Source organism: Diadema setosum, chromosome 20 (assembly GCF_964275005.1).
Source record: "Diadema setosum chromosome 20, eeDiaSeto1, whole genome shotgun sequence".
NCBI lineage: Eukaryota > Metazoa > Echinodermata > Echinoidea > Diadematoida > Diadematidae > Diadema > Diadema setosum.
The window spans coordinates 29,174,753-29,194,626 of record NC_092704.1 but is presented as its reverse complement, the minus strand read 5'-3'; the positions used below and the strand labels follow the sequence as shown (position 1 = coordinate 29,194,626).

The 19,874-nt window shown below is 36.1% G+C and overlaps 1 protein-coding gene and 1 long non-coding RNA gene across 2 annotated transcripts; both read left to right on the top strand.

Annotated features, from left to right (window-relative positions):
* The first annotated feature begins 2,067 nt into the window (after positions 1 to 2,067).
* On the top strand, positions 2,068 to 4,778 carry LOC140243935 (uncharacterized). The gene is made up of 2 exons (XR_011902263.1): positions 2,068 to 2,378; positions 4,694 to 4,778. It is a non-coding gene; the product is annotated as an uncharacterized lncRNA (long non-coding RNA).
* A 10,584-nt stretch (positions 4,779 to 15,362) lies between these two features.
* On the top strand, positions 15,363 to 16,458 carry LOC140243584 (cytochrome c iso-1/iso-2-like). Its single transcript, XM_072323250.1, has 2 exons — positions 15,363 to 15,537; positions 16,304 to 16,458. The coding sequence occupies exons 1-2, from the start codon at positions 15,363 to 15,365 to the stop codon at positions 16,456 to 16,458; spliced, it is 330 nt and encodes a 109-aa protein (XP_072179351.1).
* Positions 16,459 to 19,874: the final 3,416 nt, after the last annotated feature.

The following is a 19,874-nucleotide window of genomic DNA, read 5'->3' as shown; positions in this document are numbered from 1 at the left end:
AATTTGAATAAACTGTTAAAGAGAGAGAGAGAGAGAGAAACAGTTGATGGTTTCAAACCTGCATGCACAGATACGCATAATAATTAGTTCATCATGTGCAATTATTTGCGTTTGTCGGAAACGAGAGAATAGAGCAGTGGGATGATTAATAGAAGTAGAATGGAGGCCCGGTAATTATGATGATCACTCTCAGAAGTAATGAAATTAGGTACTCACCAATTTCATACATCCCTCCCCCTGCATTGCTAAACAAACCGACGTGGGCATCACGATTCGCACTGACCTCCAGGTCGAACGACGTTATACCGTTTGATATGTTCCATCCACCAATCGTGTAGGTCCTTGAACCGCCTACATCAGGCGTATGGATAACTGGACATGCTGTAGAATTGATAAGATATTAATGGACAATGATGGGGACATTGTAATTAGAGGGAATCAAGGTAACTGTAAACTGAGAGCAGCAATCATATTGATTATTTATATCATCATCATTATAGTCGGTATCGCCACACAGAAGGTGGAGGTAGGCTCATATTACTTCATCTATATATGGCATACGCATTTGCAGTGCAATACCCAAAGGGTCAAGACTCGCATCCATTTAGAACAAGGAACATTTTTCTGAATTATATTATTATGTTACATGGAATATCACAATGCATTATTTTGTCGGGTGGTAATATACATGCAAAGGCTATTCTTTGAAAATGGAAATAAAAATATATAATTAATACATGTGATAAGAGAACTGGCCACTAAGGAGACGGACGAAAACTAAAATATTCCCCCACAGCATTATGAGATTTAGACATTCGAACACATTCAAACAAGTTAGAAATATTCAAATTCATGAAATTCTTCCGTCGAGGTGTTTTTATTGCAACTGATTGACAAATTGCTCTACATCGACGTAAATAAGCACTGAATTGATCAGTGTTTGAGTCGTAGCTTTGGCTACACCTAAAACACTGATTAATTCAGTGCTTACTTACGTCGATGTAGGGCAATTTGTCAATCAGTTGCAAATTACAAATATGCTTTCAAGACATCATAAAAACATTTGCGTTGAATAAGGACGAAAAGATTTTGACACGAAATACCTAAATTTGCCAGCAGCATGGCTAAGATTCCAACTTTTGTTTGAAAGTGTAAAGAAAATCTCCTTTTTCACTTTTTGGTTCTATGCCTATCTACAAAGAAGGGCATACATCCAGGCGCACATCAGTTTGAAAGTCAGTCTGCCTGAAGATCGCCACAGCGTGAAACCGCCGGTAGCGGACAAGACGCCAAAGCACAGGTACGCCTATACATACATACATATATATATATATATATATATATATATATATATATATTATAATATTCCTGAAACCCAAACTATTTCATTGAAAGAGTAACTTTGATGTAGAAATGCCCTTTTAACAATTCGATATAGATATGCAAATGCGTATCATAAAACTTGTGAGGAAATAATAATCAATAACAATGTTTGACTTTCCATATTACACAATCCGAAAGTTTGCGATGATCCTTACTATAACGATACATTTGTATGTGCTTTCACAAGTCATACTACGCCGATGTTGTATTTACGAATCATATTACAGTATGTACACTATACTTTGAAGTTTGCTTCCTGCCCGCCCCCCCCCCCCCACGTTGCGTTTTGTTTTGTTTGTTTGTTTGTTTTTTGTGTTACGGCTACAGCGTTAATTCCCTATACTCACCACACTGACTTCCAAAGAAGTCATTGGCACAGGTGCACAAGTGTCCAGTTGCAGTCTCGGTACAGTTCCCTCCATTTTGGCAAGGTTCATAACTACATTCTTTGGAAGAAAAGAAAGATATGTTCGAAGTAGCTCCATGAGGTCGCTTGAATTTCGTCAAACGCTAAATGAGAAACATGAGACAACTTTTTGCTTTTGTATTACTTATGAGAGGTAAAATCGTCGGCTTTTTCACGAACTGACGCTATTTCGATTTTGGTCAAAATTTTCAAAATCGAGATATTGGTACCAAATGAAAGTGCTTTCAAAACTCTACCAAATCCCAAAATTTTAGATCACAAAATTAATTATTCTTAATTTTATCAAAGAAAGAAAAAAACGACGGTACTCGAAATATCGAGAAATTGAGAAAAAGGAGTTTCACGAACCGACGCACGAAAGATACGCCGGTTCGTAAAACCCGAATTGCTACGGTGAAGAGCAATGCGGGTTTCACGAACTGTCGCAGTTGCGTTACTTTGAGCTTTGTTCAACTTACTGGCCTAGAATTAGGTTTTGGCCCTAATCCAGATCTCAGAGTGAGAACCAAACCTTCTGAAAGATGAATGACGGCCTAAGCCAGCCCACTGTCCACGAGTGAAGTGAATGGTAAGCTATACTCCTATTAAAATCATGCTCAAAATAACAGTTTCAGTTGGACTACCATAACCATTAATTGCGGTAGTGTGTAGTCCCATGTATTCAATCGCGTGATGCTTATGAAGCCTAGTCTGTAAACGCCATACAATTTCAAATTAGATCCCAAATCATATTATTTATTGTTTCTTTGCAACTTATGTCGTTACTTCTGAGACTACTGAGTACTGTAGTCGTAACGTCTGTGTGCAAGACATGCAGATTGCAAGATTTCAAAGTCTCGAAGACACTATTTAAAGCCTTGACTTTTGAGTTGAAAATGAAATCATGAGATTGACAAAGTAGGCGTACTAAAAAAAAAAAAAAAAGTCTAACAGTAAAACTGAAAGGAAGAGTAAAGAATAAAGTTAGACATGTTAGACTTTTACTTTCAAGTCTAACTATTAGGTCTAAGTTAAGACTTTACTTGTAATACCGGTACCAGTTACTAAAACTAAGATCAGCTGAAGTCTAAGACCAAGTCAAATTAACACAGTTCAGAGCCATACCGGTACACGGTAGTCTAGCTCTAGATCTACATCTAGACTAGTGGTAATAGTAGGTAGAGTCCACCCATTTTTTCCCCCAATCTTTACTGGTCCATTCCTGAAAAAATTACTGGTCAGTGTCCAACAGTGATTTTTCCTGGTCAGGGACCGTCGGACCAGTGCCAGTGTGCAGCGTTGGTGTAGATGTCATCTATGACAGTATGTGGTCTAGTGATACTACCTAAACACTACGAGTACTCTACAGGTTAGGTGGCTTTCCTGTACAGTGCAGTGTTAAAGTATACTTGTGAATTCAGCCCTAGTACCGTACTGTGTGTAGTGTATGTCTAACGTTAGTTCGAGTGGAGTACCTAAGCACAGCGGTGGGGCTTTTTTCCCCTAAAACTTGTGAATGTGGCCCAACCAAATGGCGTTTATATATGTACGCTTGATTGATAGTGATACAGTGGCACTGTCGATTTCCACAGCAGCCATACATAATCTTTTGTCCTTTCTTCTTTCCTTATTTCCCTTTGTTCTTTCACACTTTTTATTCTTGGAATCGAAGGACTTCTAAGAAATGTCCCTCGACTGATTTAACCAGGACTCTTGAGTTCTGGTAAACCTAACCTAACCGAGTAACCGTTAACATTTGTTAGGCCTAACATACAGTAACACTGACTTAGCCCTGTATTGACTTTGTCTTTGGCCGACTTACTGAGATGGCGAGTCTAACTCTTTAACGTTAGTCTAAACGTCGTCGTTCGATCTGTCAGTGTCAGTGTCACCGGCTTTTGTATATGGTGCCATCTCTAACGTACGTTAACAAGTTGATGTTAGTTATCTATGTCAACTTACTGAGTCAGTAATAGTGGTACTGTCATCCTGTTGGATATCGCCGCAATATCATCCGTGACGTGTTAATTTCGTGTCACAAAGACAAAAGTTGCCAAGATCTAATAGTATTAGATGTCTAGATCTAGATGTAGTCTAGATCTATAATATAAATTTTGTGAACCACTGGTAACTTAAAAGTGAAAGGTCTAGACTTCACTTAGTCTATAATTAGACCAGACATTCATGAGGCAAAGGCCTATTTAGTAGATCTATTCTTATTCTATTTTAACGTCAATTCCTACTAACTCGCCACGTGTTATTTCTAAGGCCAAGGACTTCCAGGTTAGTGATTTTTTTTTTTCATAAATACCAAACAGCAGACGTGTTTCATTTGCATTCTTGTGCAGACTTCATGAAAATATGTGCAGTATCAAAGAAATATGATGCACATGACAATGCCAGTGTTTTATAGGTGAATGGTTAATACCTTTAAAAGCTGAATGATAATGTAGAGTCTAGGTCTAATTAAGATGTTACAGTCTCTGATAAGAAACAGGTTTGATTGTCATAGACTGTTTCCCAAATGCAGGTACATGTAGTAATATTCAGCTATTTCAATGCAATGCCTTGTTTACAAATACATGTAGATTTATATTCATGTGAATGATGATTCAATTTCTACATGAGACATACCAAGTGCTAAACATAATATCTTGCATCAGTAAAATGTGTAAATGAAGAGACAATTTGAATATGCATCAAATACGAACAGCAGCATTTTTTGACATTCTTTGATCCTGCATAGGCCTACCATTTTGTTTTATGTTTAATATAAATAGAGCAAAATAATTTCAACTTCAGTTTTGTTGGCTGATTTTTTTTTCTTCTCAAAATTAAAGTTGTATCTTGTGCCATGATGTTTGATTTTAATCAAAAGTTCTTAATTTCTTTCTTTTCTTTCAGATGACTGGTGCCATGTAGTAGCGAAGAACTGGACTGTCTCAGAAAAGAAAAGGAAAAGTACAGGGTCGTGTATATCACCAACGGATGTGAATACAATGGTAATGTAGAGTCTAGGTCTTATTAAGATGTTAAAGTCTCTGATAATAAACAAGTTTGATTGTCGTAGACTCTTTCCCAGATGCAATTAGTAATATTCAGCTTTTTCAAAGCAATGCCTTATTTACAAGGACATGCAGATTTATTCATGTGAATAATAATTTAAATTCTACATGAGACTTACTAAGTGCTAGACATAAGATCTTGCATCATTAAAATATGTAAAAGGCGAGACAATTTGAATATGCATCAAAAACAGCAGTATTTTTTTGACATTCTTTGATCCTGTATACCGTTTTGTTTTATGTTTAAATAAATAGAGCAAAATAATTTCAACTACAGTTTAGTTGGCTGATTTCTTTTTCTCAAAATGAAAGTTGTATCTTGTATCATGATGTTTGATTTTAATCGAAAGTTCTTAATTTCTGTCTTTTCTTTCAGATGACTGATGCCATGCAGTAGTGAAGAGCTGGACTGTTTCAGAGAAGAAGAAAAAAGTACAGCATCGTGCTGATCATCAAGGAATGTGAATACAATGGCTTAGGAAAGAAGACAATCTACAGATAGGATAGAAGGGAGAAATTGGGATGAAGGGCGACAACATAAGGACGGTATATCTACAGTGAAATGTGATTGTAAAGTGGAAACATGAAAGGAGATCCTAAGATTGAAGGTGAAAACAATGCATTCCATTCTGTGATGTCATAATTACAATTTTGCTACACTTTAATAACACTACAGAGAGACATTTATATCAAGGAAAGCTTCATGTGGATGTGGAACGTTAGATTTTTTTAAGTGTTCATTGGTATGTATTTCATGATAATAAATCTTGAAGGTTTTGTGTGGTAATCATAACCTTGTGATAAATCTTGATAGATTTCTAAGTGCACATTGGCAATATTTAGATGATGCTGTAATCAGATTAAGTTCTATTCTCCTTTATTCTTTTATTTATTATTTTGTTGTCTTCAACCCACTTTGAATGTGTCACGTATGATTCTTATAAACATGGGAACATGCACTCCATGTAAATGATAGGACTTTTCACAAATTGACATAATTATTCAACCATCACTAGACTGTTCTGTTATAAGATGTTCTTTATCTAACTAAAATTGTAAATTATGATACGTGTATGTTCCCATGCAAACTCACAACAAAATACAGAAATTTGAGTTCTTTTAATAATAATTCATTATGTCTCTAAATTCACGATTAAAGAAAGTGATTGCAATAAGGATGTCAAACATCGTATATTAAAATAATAGATTATTCATTTGTCTCCATCCGTAGTAACGCACGCAACTGCAGTGTGCAGTTTGTAGGCTGCTGTGAAAAAAAAAAATCACAGGCAGCCCAAGCAGGATTCGAACCCACGACCTCTGGATTACTAGACCAGCGTCATAACCACTAGACCACCAGAGTGCCCTGGCTCTACCTTTACACATGAATAATTAAGTATAGAAGGGCTTGGGGGCGCTTCGAAGTTTACTGCTCTTATTAAATATGTACATGTCATTTGCAACTCAACTAAAGATGATTAAACACACTGAAATTCTTACTTTAAATGATATTCATAATCTGTTTTTTTTTTCTTTAATAGCTTGGGATGTACACTTTATACACTGTATCGGTCTACATTTCGCCTACAATATGGAATTCTTTACTTCGAGACGTTTGTTTTTAACAAACAAAAAATTAAGAGTCCTTGAAAGGTGCTGTAAAACAGTGGTGTTTGTTTGTTTGTTTGTTTTTTGGTGGGGGGGGGGGGAGGGGAGTCAAATTAGCCTTGGCCCCTCTCCGCCGTCTTTTTTTTTTCCTTTAGCTGCATATTTTTTAGTCATCACATGAAAATTCGTCTGCATCCACCCCGTAGTTTTGCTGATGACCTTTCTTTTTAATTATTTTAGCCACACACAATTTTGGCTGAATTTCCCCAACCCTCTTGTGAATTTGCTAGTACATGTACTAAAACACATTCTCAGAATGTGTTTATAGTACTGGTGGATTAAGGATTCACAGGGAGGGGGGGGGGGTCGGCCAAAATTTCTCTTTTCTCATAATACAAGCCTTCGGGGCGAAAGGCTGATATTATGGGCTTTCTACACACATTTTTAGATGCTAATTATTGGTTAACATGAGCATGATCATTTATGTTGTGATTAATTTGTTTCCTTATATATGTATGACTTCTATTAGAGACTTAATTGGCTTGGCACTCCTTACATCGACCTATTTTAGACACCCATTTCCCTCTCTCGTGCTTTTTCTCTACTGTCCTGTGAATAGTGTAACTACATGTACATGCAGTACCTCTTCTCTTTTGTATGATATACATCAAGTTTTTATCTGAGCATATGGGTGTTGCAGCACTCTCAAGCTTCATGCATATGCAGCAACATCTTTGAGTGGTCATATACATACATGTAGTTATGCTTGATATATTAATTTGAGGATGTTATTCTTTCTCTTGTATATGTTCCGTCCGCACTCTATAGATGTAAATGTACGATGTAAGATTTGGTGTGCATGTTCGAACTGTGTTCCTCTTTTTGTGAACACACAAGAACTGATATAATAATGAACTTGAATTACACATATTCTTGAATCTTGATTCCATCTCCATTTGCCATTGGATATGTATTGATTTATGGAGCTCTTCCACAATTGTTATCCTTCCCATTGTCATTACTCATCTCTGAATAATTCAAATTTGATATTCTATTGAGGACCTATGTTTCTTCGATTACATAATGTACCTCTTCAATATATTGCTGCAAAAGGCATAATAAAACATGACCATTATTATATATTTAAAATGAAGCTTGAAATTCTGATAGTGTTGATATTCATGTATTTTTAGGAGTTTATCAGTTTCGAAGAGTGCATGCAGGATGAGTTTATGTCTTTATATGATCAGGTGCAGCTATCATAGAATCTGTTGAGCAGGAAAGAGAAAGATGGAAAATGAGGAATTATGAGTGAATTCGCATGCGAGCCAAATGACAATAATGACACTGATAAAAATTGTGACAAAGTAAATGTCACAAATATGTGGAATAATAAGAAATAAAGAAATTAATATATTATTTCAGAGAAAGAAATAACAGAGTGCATGCATGAGCATGAAAGATGAGTAAATACAAGTAATTATTACTGACTGGCACGTCTTTTTCCCAAGATTTAGCGGTATCCTTCATCTTAGAACAAACATTCATAATTACAGTGTATTATGAAAGAAGTGAACCGAATTTGAATTAAAAATAATGTGAAAAAATGAAAAAGTAAGTTAATTAAGTAAAAAAAAAAACGGTAAAAAGTAAAAAAATATGAAACACAGTATACCGAATACATGTATTACCATAGATGTCCAAATGCAAAAGTGTTAAATAATAATATATCCACAAAAAAAGGGGGGGGGGGGGCAAAGAAATCTTTGGAACGATCAACCACAGCTATAATAACAATACATGCGTGTACTAAATGAAGATGAAAACAATGACAACACTCTTTTTAGAACAATTAAGAGAAACTGGCTTGTATTATCATCTTAATTATCACTAAATGTATTGTAATCATCACAACAATCATTACATGACAATTAATTTCAATTAATAAGGTTATTGTTGATAAGCAGGTATAGCCCTAATAGTATTTGTATGTAAACACATACGAAAATGAAATAGCGACGGTTCGTAGATACACGCGTATTGCACGTTACCTATTGTACAGGCCCTACAGCGCGGGTCTCACGAACCGGCGTAATACAACTTACGTCGGTTCGTGGGACCCGCGCTTAAGTACATAACCTATGGTGCGCGCAAGAAACGATGGATTTACGAACCGACGCAGTGAGTTTGAAGACAGAAATATCGTAAATTTTTTGAATTCACACTAAAATTACACTCTGGATAGGAAGAATAACTTCCACTCTCATCACCCTGTCAAAATTTTCACACACAAGACAGGAAAAGTCATTGAAAACGTTGTCTAAAACTTGTGAGATCTTTAAACGCGATTTTCTCAGAACTGCATTTTCGCTCAAAAACGAAATAGCGTCGGTTCGTGGTAATGCCGACGAAATATGAAGGTAGCAATATTTTAACTTTGGAATATTTTATCCTGCAGCTATGTTTATTACACGCCATCCTGATGTTAGACATGACGATTATTCAGAATTTTCGTTCATCTTTTTTTTTTTTTTTTTTTGGTCAAATTGCCGACGACAATTGTGTTGTGCCAACGCATGAGCATACTCTAGGGCAATCCGTCCTCTACTTCGTTGACTTGCTTTTGCTTGCGTTTGCTTTTCAGACCCCACAACGTGTTGGAAATTCGACCATTCATCTTCGTACTATAGGCCACATTAAACAACAAGTGACTTTGCACCTAAGGCACGAATTTGTTGTTAAGCCAGGACCCAACATTACAGGAGTGGAAAAAATGTTATCAGTGCCAATGAAATGGGCACTCTTAAATTACTATTATTATATAGCATTGCTTGCCACTAAAACAGTGACTTAAACTGTTACCATTGTGTCATGTACCGTCTTCAAAGTCTTCAAAAATACTGTCATAACAGTAAACAGAAAAGATCTACGTCACAACTTAATTGGTTATAGTATCCAGTTTCGACTTCTACTTGGGAAACCTGAACTTATTGTACATAGGCCTATCCGTACAACTGAATTAAAAAATATTATGTTGAATGATCCCCTTTACTGAAATTCGCCGGCTGCGTGTCAAATCTCTTGTTTAAACTCAGATGGCAAGGTTTTTTGTGTTTCTTTTGGGTTTTCTGTTTTGTGTTGCCTGATTGCATTTGAATTTGATTGGAAAACCCTTTTCTGTGTCATTTAGTATCAAAACCGGGCGAATACCGAAAGTGCCCAAGAGATTGTTCTGAATTGTCGAGAAATACGTTGTATATGTCCCCCAACAACCTAAAAAAACAAAAAACAAAACAAAACAAAACAAAACAAAACACAACGACACCCTCCTTGACGATAACTTTAAAAAACGGTTAAAAAATTCCAATACAATTTCAGGGCATGAAGCTATAACTCATTGCCCGCATCTTACAGAAATCCCATCCGATTTGTTTCAGTGGTCAAAAGGAAATTAAGGTTTACGTACAGCATGTAGGGGATCCCTTCCCTGCAAGTTCTGTCCATTCTGTTCACACATTAATATACAGTTCCAAGAGCATCCAAGTGCTAAACTTGGAAGAATCAGACGCATGACATGCTCTTCAACGATCCATATTTTTCTGTGACCACTTAACCAAACTGAACGGGTTTTTCTGCAAAATATAGCTAAGATGTTATGGTTTAAGACCCTGAAATAGTATTCAGATAGTTTAATCATTAATGCGGAAATCCGATCGTATTTCTTTTTAACAAACTATACAGAGGAGGCCTTACAAGTTCGGTTTCGGGGGATGCATTAGCGCATCTATAAATTTTCCTGATTTGGGATGTTGATCTCCTTGTACCATAAGATTATTTTGAACGTTTGTTCACTTATTTGTTTTTTTAGATACCATGGCACCCTTCGCTTCTCCTTTAAACATTTTTTTTTAATGATCTCTTTCTTGGGTTGTGCTACTTACCCTGTGCGATACCAAATAAAATACATTTAATGATTTTTGTCACTCTATACAATACTTGAAAAAGGAAATGGTGAGAAAATTTGGCGTAAGAGATAAGGAAATAAACAAATGTACCTGGTATTTTACACATATATCCTCGGATCTTGTTCCCTGCATGTTGAGTTCCGATCCTGGCAAAGTCCTCGTCACTCATCAACTTCATTACCATGGTTACCGTCCTTCCATTCCTTAGTTTTATTGTTCCGCAACCTCCACTGAAGTTTGGGCATCTAACGTCGCAGCTCTCGTCTGCTGACAACCCAGAGACTAGGAATGAAAACAAAAGACATGATTGTGATTGGGTAACTTTTCAATCAATTTGTAGATTATCAATACATGTCATGAAGATGTCCTACAGCAATGATCGACAATGTAGTAGAGGATAGCAGTAAACTCAGGCCCCTAGCTCGCTCACCAGTCCTGCGTGATGACGTGCGCGAGCATTCTCTTTTGCGTTTGTAATTGTCCACAGAATGTTCACGCAATGTTTTTGATCTTAGAAATCATGTACATATAGATATTTTCATTTATACTGGCTGAAAAGTGTGAAAACAAGGAAAATGTGAGGCGTCTTATAATGGCATCAATTAATGCAATGCAAAAATGAGAAAACTCACAGAGATTGCTGCCAGTAATTAGTAAAAGTGTGAATGGCCTTATCATAGCCATTTTGGTGTTGGTGTCCAGCAGCCGAGGATGAACAACACAACGTTATCTAAAATAGGCAAATGTTTCCGCCCGTCTCTTTGAATCCATCCAAAACGGCGTGTATGCGTCTGTCGGAATGATGGCGTATTAGTGGGCGTTGTGTTGTTGAAAGGGATCAAATCTTGTCTCGCATTCAGTCCATCACATAACTTCTGTGCGTGCGTATGTGTGCGTGCGCCTGTGTGTGTATGTTGGGTATCCTCACATATACGATAGACCAGATCGTAATTCCACTTTGCGCATAAGCAGAAAAAAGGTCATTTGTACCAAAAGACATTTTGGTTATTTTTTTTTTTTGTCTTGATTCATTGAGATAAGCATCTGTGATGTCATGGTTATTCATGTGATGCTATCTAAATGGTGCTTGCAGCACATCCACCTGACAGCAGGCGGCACTTTGGCAAAATCAAAAGGAAAAGGTTGTTGTTGCATTCAATACAAAACAATGAAATGGAGGAGTGGTAAATGTCAACTATTCTGGTCACGTGCTCTAAACGCAAGTCAATTCTTTGTTCAACCACGAATTCAATAAATTGTTACATCGGGCAAACTAATGATTACGCCGCTATGAAAACGTGTGAAGTGCTTATCCAACCATATTGCCAACTGAGAAAAAAAAAAGAAAGGTCATTAATTGTACCAATGTATACATGAGCTATTAATTACGAACAGGCTTATACCTCGTTGGGAACACGGAACAACACATCACAACAGAATGATAGCCTTTTTAAGAATAGGGCCTACGCATTGACTTACAAAAAAAAAAAAGAAGAAGAATAAAACAGGAGACCCGAATGCATTGAATTTTTGATAAAGTGCATGGAGAATCCCTTTACTGTTGCTATAGTGACTGAGTGAATTAGTTTCCTATCTAACACGAGGTACATTGAGTACCTTTCTGATGTCTTCATTTGTTCGTCGTTCCACCCACGGGACTCTCAAAATTCTGCGATAACATTTATTTTCAAATGCACAGATTCTTTTCTCATCTGCCTTCCGTAGAACAAAACCTTCGGATGCGTAGGTTGCAATTGGGAAAATGCAGGCTCTGAGAACTCTGAGTTTTGTCTCCTTGTCTTGTCCTTGCCACAGCTTCTTCATGACATTCAATGCCTTTAAGCCCATAGCTAGTCGGCTTTTAATTTCCCTGCTGTCATCACCATCTTGCTGCATTCTCACCCCAAGATACTTGAAGCTGTCAACCTCCTCCAGTATTGAACCATCAATGCTAACTCTTTCATCATTTCCCCTCTTCTCTTTAGCCATTGACATAACTTTTGTCTTTGATGCGTTCATTTTCAGACCATATGAGTTGCTTCTCTCATTTAGGGTTGTGACAAAACTTCTCAGGCCAGATTTTGATTTAGAGATTATAGCTGCATCATCTGCGTATCGCAAATCTCCTAGCTCTTTCCCTCCAACATGTAGGAGATCAAAATTTTCTGCTTGTTTTCTGTCCAGCACTTCCCTCATTATGTTCTCTGTGTAGATGTTGAAAAGTGCTGGAGAGAGTATGCACCCCTGTCGTACTCCTTTCTTGATGCCAAACCAGTCCGTAGTGCCACATTCCAATCTAACAGCTGAATGTTGTTCTACATACAAAGATTTAATCAACTTAATTACATACGATATGGTATTAAACAGTAACTAGATCTGTCGTCGTTAGGACATGATACATATATGGTATAAATTTGAAATTGATAGGCAGAGGACTTTCTGGGCTAACCTCTACACGACTTTTGAGGAGAAAGAAGAAGAAGAAGAAGAAGAAGAAGAAGAAGAAGAAGAAAAAGAAGAAAGAATCTGTACAAAAACACTAACAGAAGGTGATCCGAGAGGATACTCGGATCACCTAGTAAATGGTTATTTTTAACAATTTCAGTAGTTTTTGTTTTATACACATTATGTACAAAATAAATATGCATGTATTCATGATGAACTGTATTTACATGTACATGTATTATATATGTGATAAATATGTATATGCATGTATATTTATATACATCCTTATAATAGTATAACGTTATTCATTAAACACATTGCATTTCACCACTGACAATTTTGGTCAATTTCTATAAGTCGGGAATGTCTTCGCGCATTATTGCCACTCCTGAATTCTATATTTAACAAAGATTCAGTTTGAAGCTATCCATTTTATTACCAAGCATTGAGCCGTTCGAAATTCAGACAGTATGATCAGCCAGCGCTTTTTGCGGGTACCAGTCTGTAGCACAAGTGAAACTCATCTGTGATATTAGGAACTTTGCCACGCTGGATTTGCATAGGCCTACACTGCCGAAGGGCGTAGTCAAATTTTCGAATGCCTGCCACAATAAACGTAATTCATTACGCATACATTTTTATTTTCCTTTCAAGACCTGTTAAAAAGTCCAGTGAAGCACACTACCAGAGCAAACCAGCAAATCTACTACTAGTATGCTGGTGATACTGGGTCTAGATTTGTCATCTTCAACAATTCGTCGATGAGCCCTGTAACCAAGTGACTGGACTGGACTATGTTTCACAATAACTGATCCTGCTCGAATCCCCGCGACTGAATATTTTGAAAGAGCTGAATAATCACGAGCCTCTTAACGGTAATGAGGTAAGTGCCTTCTCTAGGGGTCAAAAGCTAGGGCACATCCTGCTTTGATTGCAAGTGTGCAAGTGCATTACTCTCTTCTTTGGACATAGATTGATAGTAGATTGATATGACCGGCTACCTAATGCCTATTGACCAAATCACGAGGGATGTGTTTGAAATGCGTTTGAACGTGTAGTAAATTTATTGTGTGATTCGGTGTGCGCCAACCAATTTAAATGCAAAAGTTGAGCTGGAGCTCCCTATATATTATGATCAGATAAGTATAGTGGATTTTTATACCACGATATTTTGACACCCCCCCCCCCCCCCCGTGTGCAGATCCATTAGACGTTTGACATATGTGGCCAAATATGTGAAGGACACAGTATAAGCGATGTCGATATTATCAAAGAGGCATGTACTGCAGAGTGGCAGTATCATAACAGCAGTCCATTAAGATAATGAATAAAATATTTTGACCTCTCTCTTTTCATTTCGGTGCAAAATATCATCATACATATCAACCTGGTATATGATTAGAAAAGGACGGTAATATTGAATGACAATTCAATTCAGCTTAATTCAATTCAATGCAGTTCAGTTCAATTCGATTTATTGTCCATTTCTGGAAATTTGTCTTGTTTGCATGCATACACATTACGTCGGTACACAGGCTGCATAATATTGCATGCATTATACAGAATACATGAATAACATAAATACATAGACATGATTAACATACAAGAGATATAAAACAATGTAATATCGGTATCGATGTCAGAGATACACGACATTAGAGGAAATATCAATTTGCATAATATGAGTCAACGTCGTGTTCGGTGTAATGTCCGTGTATATGCGTGTCAAATAATTGATTATATTAGCATTTTATAAGTGAGTGTATTCTTATGTTCAAATTAGTGATTGTATAAAGGTTATAAAGGTAATATGTTTGAGTGTGTGTCTGTGTCTGTGTATGTGAGTGTATGTAAATGAAAGTGGATGTATATTTGGACAAAATATATACCACACCAAGGGGCATTATCAATATTCTACTGAACCAAATCGAAAAACAAAAGATAATTCATATCCGAAATTCAAAACGATATCAATAGATTATACAAATCATAAATGCCCATTATCATCATTATGCAGGGTACTTTTATATCCCATGTTCACTGATAAATCAACATAAGAAAGGAGGCGTGAAAAAAAAGTATATATGTGTAAATAAAAGGAAACCTACTTTTTCAAATGCAGATAACAAAGTTAGTTTTTGGGAACATTTTTGTTATATGTATCTCTCACTTCTCTTTCTCTCTCTCTCTCTCTTTATATATATATATATATATATATATATATATATATATATATATATATATATATAACCATTTTATGTTAGTCTTATGTTCAATCTTAATAGTCTATGATTATGGTTATATGAAATATCATGGTTTATATATGAATATATACATATATATATATATATATATATATATATATATATATATATATATATATACGTGTGTGTGTGTGTGTTTGTGTACATGTTATTGAGTATTAAAGCTTCACAATATTTATGCACGGCTCATCATCCTTCCAGTGATCCTGCTAAACAAACGTGGACCATGCCACGTGGAGATGAGGAGAGGGGCAAAACGATTTTCGCCGAAATCTGTGCCTCCTGTCACTCCATTGTCGACAGTGGGGCCCGCAGATCGGGACCCCACCTAATGGGAATCTGGGGCCGCCAAGCAAACACTCTACCGGGATACAAATTTGCCAAGTCGGAAGAGAAGAGCGGTAAGATGTATAATGAGTTCAATGTCTTTACTCTTGCTGATGCCGAGACTTTGGCATCATAATTATCTTGATTTCCTCTATAACATTATGGTTTTGTATGTTTCAGATATTCCCTAATGTGCTTCCTTATGTTTGGTGGAAAATTCTGAGGGCCGTGTAATTCTTTTCCGTCCTGCAACTCAGGAAAGCACATCAGGAGAATTTTGATTTATGTGTACTTTTCGATTACTTTGTTGTTGTTGTTGTTGTGATAATTGTATATTGATCAATATTGTAAATACAGAGCTCATCTGGGTGAATGGGAAAGACAATTTGAAATTAATCAATGTCTAATCAAATTAGGCGTATTTTATTACATCAACCTTCGTATACATTAAAAACCTTATGCAAACTGTGTTCTAATCTGTTGATGCAAAAATCACTTAATGTATGACATTATTGCCTGGTTTTGGTACAAACGGTTGTCCACGTACTGATACACGATAACTCTCAAATTTTGACATAGTGTAGCACTGTATGATTTTATTCATATGCAAAACCTAATATCGATCATTTTTCGGATCGTATGTTTCTGAGTCAAGGGGTTGTAAGCCAACCCTATGCTAGTGGCACATAGGATGGTAAAACAAGATAAAAGCAAAAGTTGCATGCTTTGCGTTGCATTTCTTTACCTTTTCTTTATTTTCTTTTAGGTAGTTTTTTTTTCTAACTCGTAAGTAAAGTTGATAATATATACCTGCCCTTGCGATCTGCATTTGATTTAAAGGAATAATCTGGAATGACAAGACATTATGGGACTACTTTGAAAGAGGCCATATACCGGGAACCAAGATGCTTTTCCGCGCTCTGAAGGCGGACGAGCAGAAACGAGCCGACGTACTTGCCTACCTTAAAGTAGCCTCATCTACAAACAAGAAATAACGTCATTTTATCAGCATTTTATTTCTCTTTGTTTTTGGAGGGGGATTTTTTGTTTGTTTGTTGCTCATTGATAACGAGCTGTACTTGAATGTTGTGTCATGTATCTACAGTGTATAAGTTCTCTGGGAATTCAATAAACGAAGAACTTATCTTATCTTGTTTCATCTCAGATTATGAACACAAGAAATTTGTGTCAACAGAGAAATGCAACAGCATGACTCAAGCAAGTGAATCTAGAGAAGAACGATTCTTTTGGGACGGGAGGGGCAGCTGGTCGTAATGTCAATTTTCTAAATATCAAAACAAGTACATACAGGGAAAAAAAGCAAACACGCACTTTCACAGCAAAGTCTGGTATGAACGCTAGGAATGTTAGGCCGCAAATATGCATTCAAGTGGTAAATTGGATGGATGGGTGAAAGATTTGTTAAAATCACTTTTCTGTTCTCACTTGAAGAATTTGACGAGTTCCCACACGCGTCAAGCGCACCTAGCTACAAATGAAGACTTGGTGTTTTGCACGAAATTCATAGGTATTGCATTTTTCTGAGGATAATGTTGTTGGAAAGGCAAGACCTTTCATTTGTCAAAGGAACATAAAATATATACATTTATGTTGAAGAGATATCCCCCCTCAAAAAAAAAATCATAATGTCCATTGGCTTCATTTACTAATCTTCGATGCATGATGTGGAAATTAAAGATCACATACGTGACATGTACAGTATAATCATGATTTATGCCAAACATCATACATTGTGTGTGTTCATACTTGAAATTCAGCATTGGATTTGTCGAGCATTATTTTCTTCAGGTGTTGTTTCGGTGTTTTTTGTTTTTTTGTTTTTTTGTTTTTGTTTTTTGGAGTGAGAGAGATTATGCCTACATAGAACTATAACCAATTTTTGTATGAGCATATCGTGTGTTTTTTCTATATAAACTATAAGACCGTATTTTCCACATTTTCTCTAAGATTAATTTCTACATGTGTGCGTGTGTGTTTGTATATATATATATATATATATGTGTGTGTGTGTGTGAGTGTGTGTGTGTGTGTGTGTGTGTGATTGCTCGTATGATGTGTATGTGTGCGTCCTTCATTTATGACCATGCGAAAGTACATGTATACTCTTTGTATATTAAACCATATGCTGGATTGTGTCATCGCAGCTTGTTTATCAATACCAGGTTGGTTTCTTTCTTGTTTTTCTCACATTTTCCAAAAAAAAAAAACCAAAAAAAAAAAACAACACAAAAACCCTTGCTATGTACTCATACCAAGTTATCAGCATTACGGTATTTAGTTGCGGTATTACCGTAAACTAGATTTATAGATAAGATATTTGACGCCTGATACATCAAAACGATCATGTCATAAAGAAACGTAAACTCTGACCAAAGTTCTGATTCAACAATAGAGAAAGCACAGAATAATTCTATAACGGAAGGAGTCTGTAGGTTTTTTTTTTTAATTAGTTAATCAGTACTGTCACTGTGATTAAAGCCATGTACATAAACACATAATTCACATTAACGTCTAAAGTAGACATGAGCTGGAGTTAGTTCACTCGTGTCACACAGATTTTATGGTTTCGTAGAATTACTTTGCAAAAAGCAGCAGTCACAATTAATAAACATTCGGAAAGATCATCTTAGAAGGGCATTCCACACATATATCGACAGCTCCATATATAGATTTATGATTTTTTTTGTGGTCCTTGAGCAGATAAACTGAAAAACTTAAACCAATTACACTGAACAATGTTGATGACATGGGAGCTTCACATATTTCAGAAATGTATGAATAGTTGTGTAACTGAATTTCAATGCCGCTTAGTTATTACAAGTTCGCCTCTGTAGGATCTATGCATGCCTTCTTCTTTTGTTCTGCTTTCTAACCCCAACTCGTGAATTCTTATGGTGAGGCTGCCATGTCATCATCCTTGTTCATTGCAGTTTGTTATACATTTTGAAAACATTCTCATTCCTCATCGCAATTACTATAAATTCTGAACTGCTGAAACTCTGTATACTCAGTATAACTAATTTTTAATTGTTCAAACCTTAAAGTCTGAAAATCCTCCTTTAAATCATGACCTAAACGCAGACAAGCATTCTGCCCTTCAGAAGTTCCTCTCGTCACATCGAAAGGAGTACCAATGAGTTGATATCAGGACACTGCCAGTTTCTAGCTAATTGTTGGAACTCTGATGACACCGGAGAGAAGAATGCAGTGTATTTAGACAACATTGAAACTCATCAAAACTTCTTGAAACACTTCTTATTCTACTGATACGTAGAACCCACAAAAAGTTATAGAGCAAAATGAACTTTTCTCTTTTCCAGACAACATAAGGAGCAAGGTCTGAGCTTTAAAATGATACGTAGTTCGTTAAACTCGGACCATTCTAACCGATTTAAAAAGTAATTAAAGTGAGAGATAGGAGGAAATTTTAATGCAGCGACTGTTCGCAAAAAAAAAAAAAGAAGAGGTATATGGTATACAAAAAGAGGCTAATTTCTCAATCTCGCTATTGTTTTCAGCCGCCAAATATTGACAGTATGTAGAAAAGAAAAAGATTTCTCTCCCAGATAAGACATTAAAAAAAGTTGAGTTTGAGTTTATTCGGGTTCTATAGTTTCAGTTTGAGTTTATATCCATAAGGTCTTCAATCATTTTTTAATAGCAAGGAGAAAAACCTTGATTTTTATTTCACACGCTTCAAAGTGTTTTCCTTCAATGACTTAATTTCCTATAAGAGTGCCCAATAAAAAGAAGACTATTTGTCTCGGAAAAACCTACGGGTCTCCGATTGTACACCCGCATTTCACATGTAATAATCAAGCAATATGTGGTGACACAGGTAAGAAAGCTAGCCAGTTCGACCTTACTCTGGGGTCAAAGTGCGGACAAGATGCATACAAAATTCTGTTTTCATTGCCTGATTTTTTTTTTCATTTTTCGCACAAGGTTGTTAGTATTTTAAAGAGCCTACTGTGATGGACTAGTAAAAATGAATACATTTCTGTCAAAAAAGTTGACTTGGTCTTGGCAAGGAACCCTTCATAGAATATATCAGACATGCACCACGGCACAAAATACACCTTCTTACCCGATAATGATATTATGTATTGGTTTGTGTCTTTATTGTTAAATATATATGTATGTTTCAAAAATGTTATTCTGAAATGAAAACCTCTCCAACCATACTCACTTTAAATATCATGTTCTATATTTCTATGTCAACATCTCTGTTTACACTTCTGTATAACAACATCTACTCTTACAACAGTATGTAAACAATTATTATAAGTAAAAACAGTATCTGATGAAAAATAGCATCATACCTTGAAAAACAAAGAAAAAAAAATGACCATATTCATTGTACCTGTCTTTAACATAGCCATTTACGTCT

Coding starts and splice junctions, on each gene's coding strand:
- LOC140243584 (XM_072323250.1), top strand. CDS start 15,363: ATGCCACGTGGAGATGAGGAGAGGGGCAAAACGATTTTCGCCGAAATC. Junction 15,538..16,303: donor CAAGTCGGAAGAGAAGAGCG/GTAAGATGTATA, acceptor TTTGATTTAAAG/GAATAATCTGGAATGACAAG.